This window comes from Camelina sativa, unplaced genomic scaffold, assembly GCF_000633955.1.
Source record: "Camelina sativa cultivar DH55 unplaced genomic scaffold, Cs unpScaffold02770, whole genome shotgun sequence".
In the NCBI taxonomy this organism is placed as follows: Eukaryota; Viridiplantae; Streptophyta; class Magnoliopsida; order Brassicales; family Brassicaceae; genus Camelina; species Camelina sativa.
In genome coordinates, this window is record NW_010923880.1 from 1 (window position 1) to 1030 (window position 1030).

General features: G+C 40.3%; 1 protein-coding gene across 1 annotated transcript; it reads left to right on the forward strand.

Annotated features, from left to right (window-relative positions):
* The first annotated feature begins 6 nt into the window (after positions 1–6).
* On the forward strand, positions 7–879 carry LOC104774414 (K(+) efflux antiporter 4-like). Its single transcript, XM_010499026.1, has 4 exons — positions 7–35; positions 230–326; positions 406–459; positions 766–879. The coding sequence occupies exons 1-4, from the start codon at positions 25–27 to the stop codon at positions 877–879; spliced, it is 276 nt and encodes a 91-aa protein (XP_010497328.1). The 5' UTR covers positions 7–24.
* The last annotated feature ends 151 nt before the right edge of the window (positions 880–1030 follow it).

Consider the following 1030-nt stretch of genomic DNA (forward strand, 5'->3'; position numbering starts at 1 on the left):
GGTGTCCTTCAAGGAGTGTTGTCTATGGCTAAATCGTATGTATTTTTTTCTTCCAGGAATTTCTGTGAAAATATCAACAATACCCTGCTTCCATTGTTCACTTGTTAGGTTTAATAAAACCANCTCTTCCAGGAATTTCTGTGAAAATATCAACAATTTTCTGCTTCCATTGTTCACTTGTTAGGTTTAATAAAACCAAGTTTGTGACCGGGTGGTGATTTCTTTCCAGGTTGGCTATTTTGATTGCTTTTTTGGGTGCTTTGTTTGTATTGTCCCGTACCTGGGTACCTTGGTTTCTAAAACTTATGACAAGCCTCTCTTCTCAGGTATACACAATTTTTTTACTTGCTTCTATTTTCGTCTTTGAAATGTTTATCATCTTAAGCGTTCTTCAATCTTTTACAGACTAACGAGCTCTATCAGTTGGCCGCTGTAGCATTTTGCTTGCTTGTCGCTTGGGTTAGTCTGGTCCCTTTGTTCTTCTTTCTATTGGCTGCTTGCACATGGGTGACTCTCAANTCTCTCTTCTCAGGTATACACAATTTTTTTACTTGCTTCTGTTTTCGTCTTTGAAATGTTTATCATCTTAAGCGTTCTTCAATCTTTGACAGACTAACGAGCTCTATCAGTTGGCCGCTGTAGCATTTTGCTTGCTTGTCGCTTGGGTTAGTCTGATCCCTTTGTTCTTCTTTCTATTGGCTGCTTGCACATGGGTGACTCTCAACTTGTCAGTTCTTAAATCCAGTATCGTTTTGGCTTCTTCAGTGTAGTGACAAGCTAGGTCTAAGTCTTGAGTTGGGTTCCTTTGCGGCAGGAGTGATGATCTCTACAACTGATCTCGCTCAGCATACTCTTGAGCAGGTAGGAATTCGAGATTAACTTTTTCGAACGAGAGGGTCTCTGCCCTTTTTCTATGGCCCATTGTACAAAGATTTTACCAATAGACCTGTTCTGATCGCTTCTATCTCCTTACAGGTNGGTCGCTGCCCTTTTTCTATGGCCCATTGTACAAAGATTTTACCAATAGACC

Coding starts and splice junctions, on each gene's coding strand:
- LOC104774414 (XM_010499026.1), top strand. Junction 327..405: donor TGACAAGCCTCTCTTCTCAG/GTATACACAATT, acceptor AATCTTTTACAG/ACTAACGAGCTCTATCAGTT. Junction 460..765: donor TTTGCTTGCTTGTCGCTTGG/GTTAGTCTGGTC, acceptor TGGCTTCTTCAG/TGTAGTGACAAGCTAGGTCT.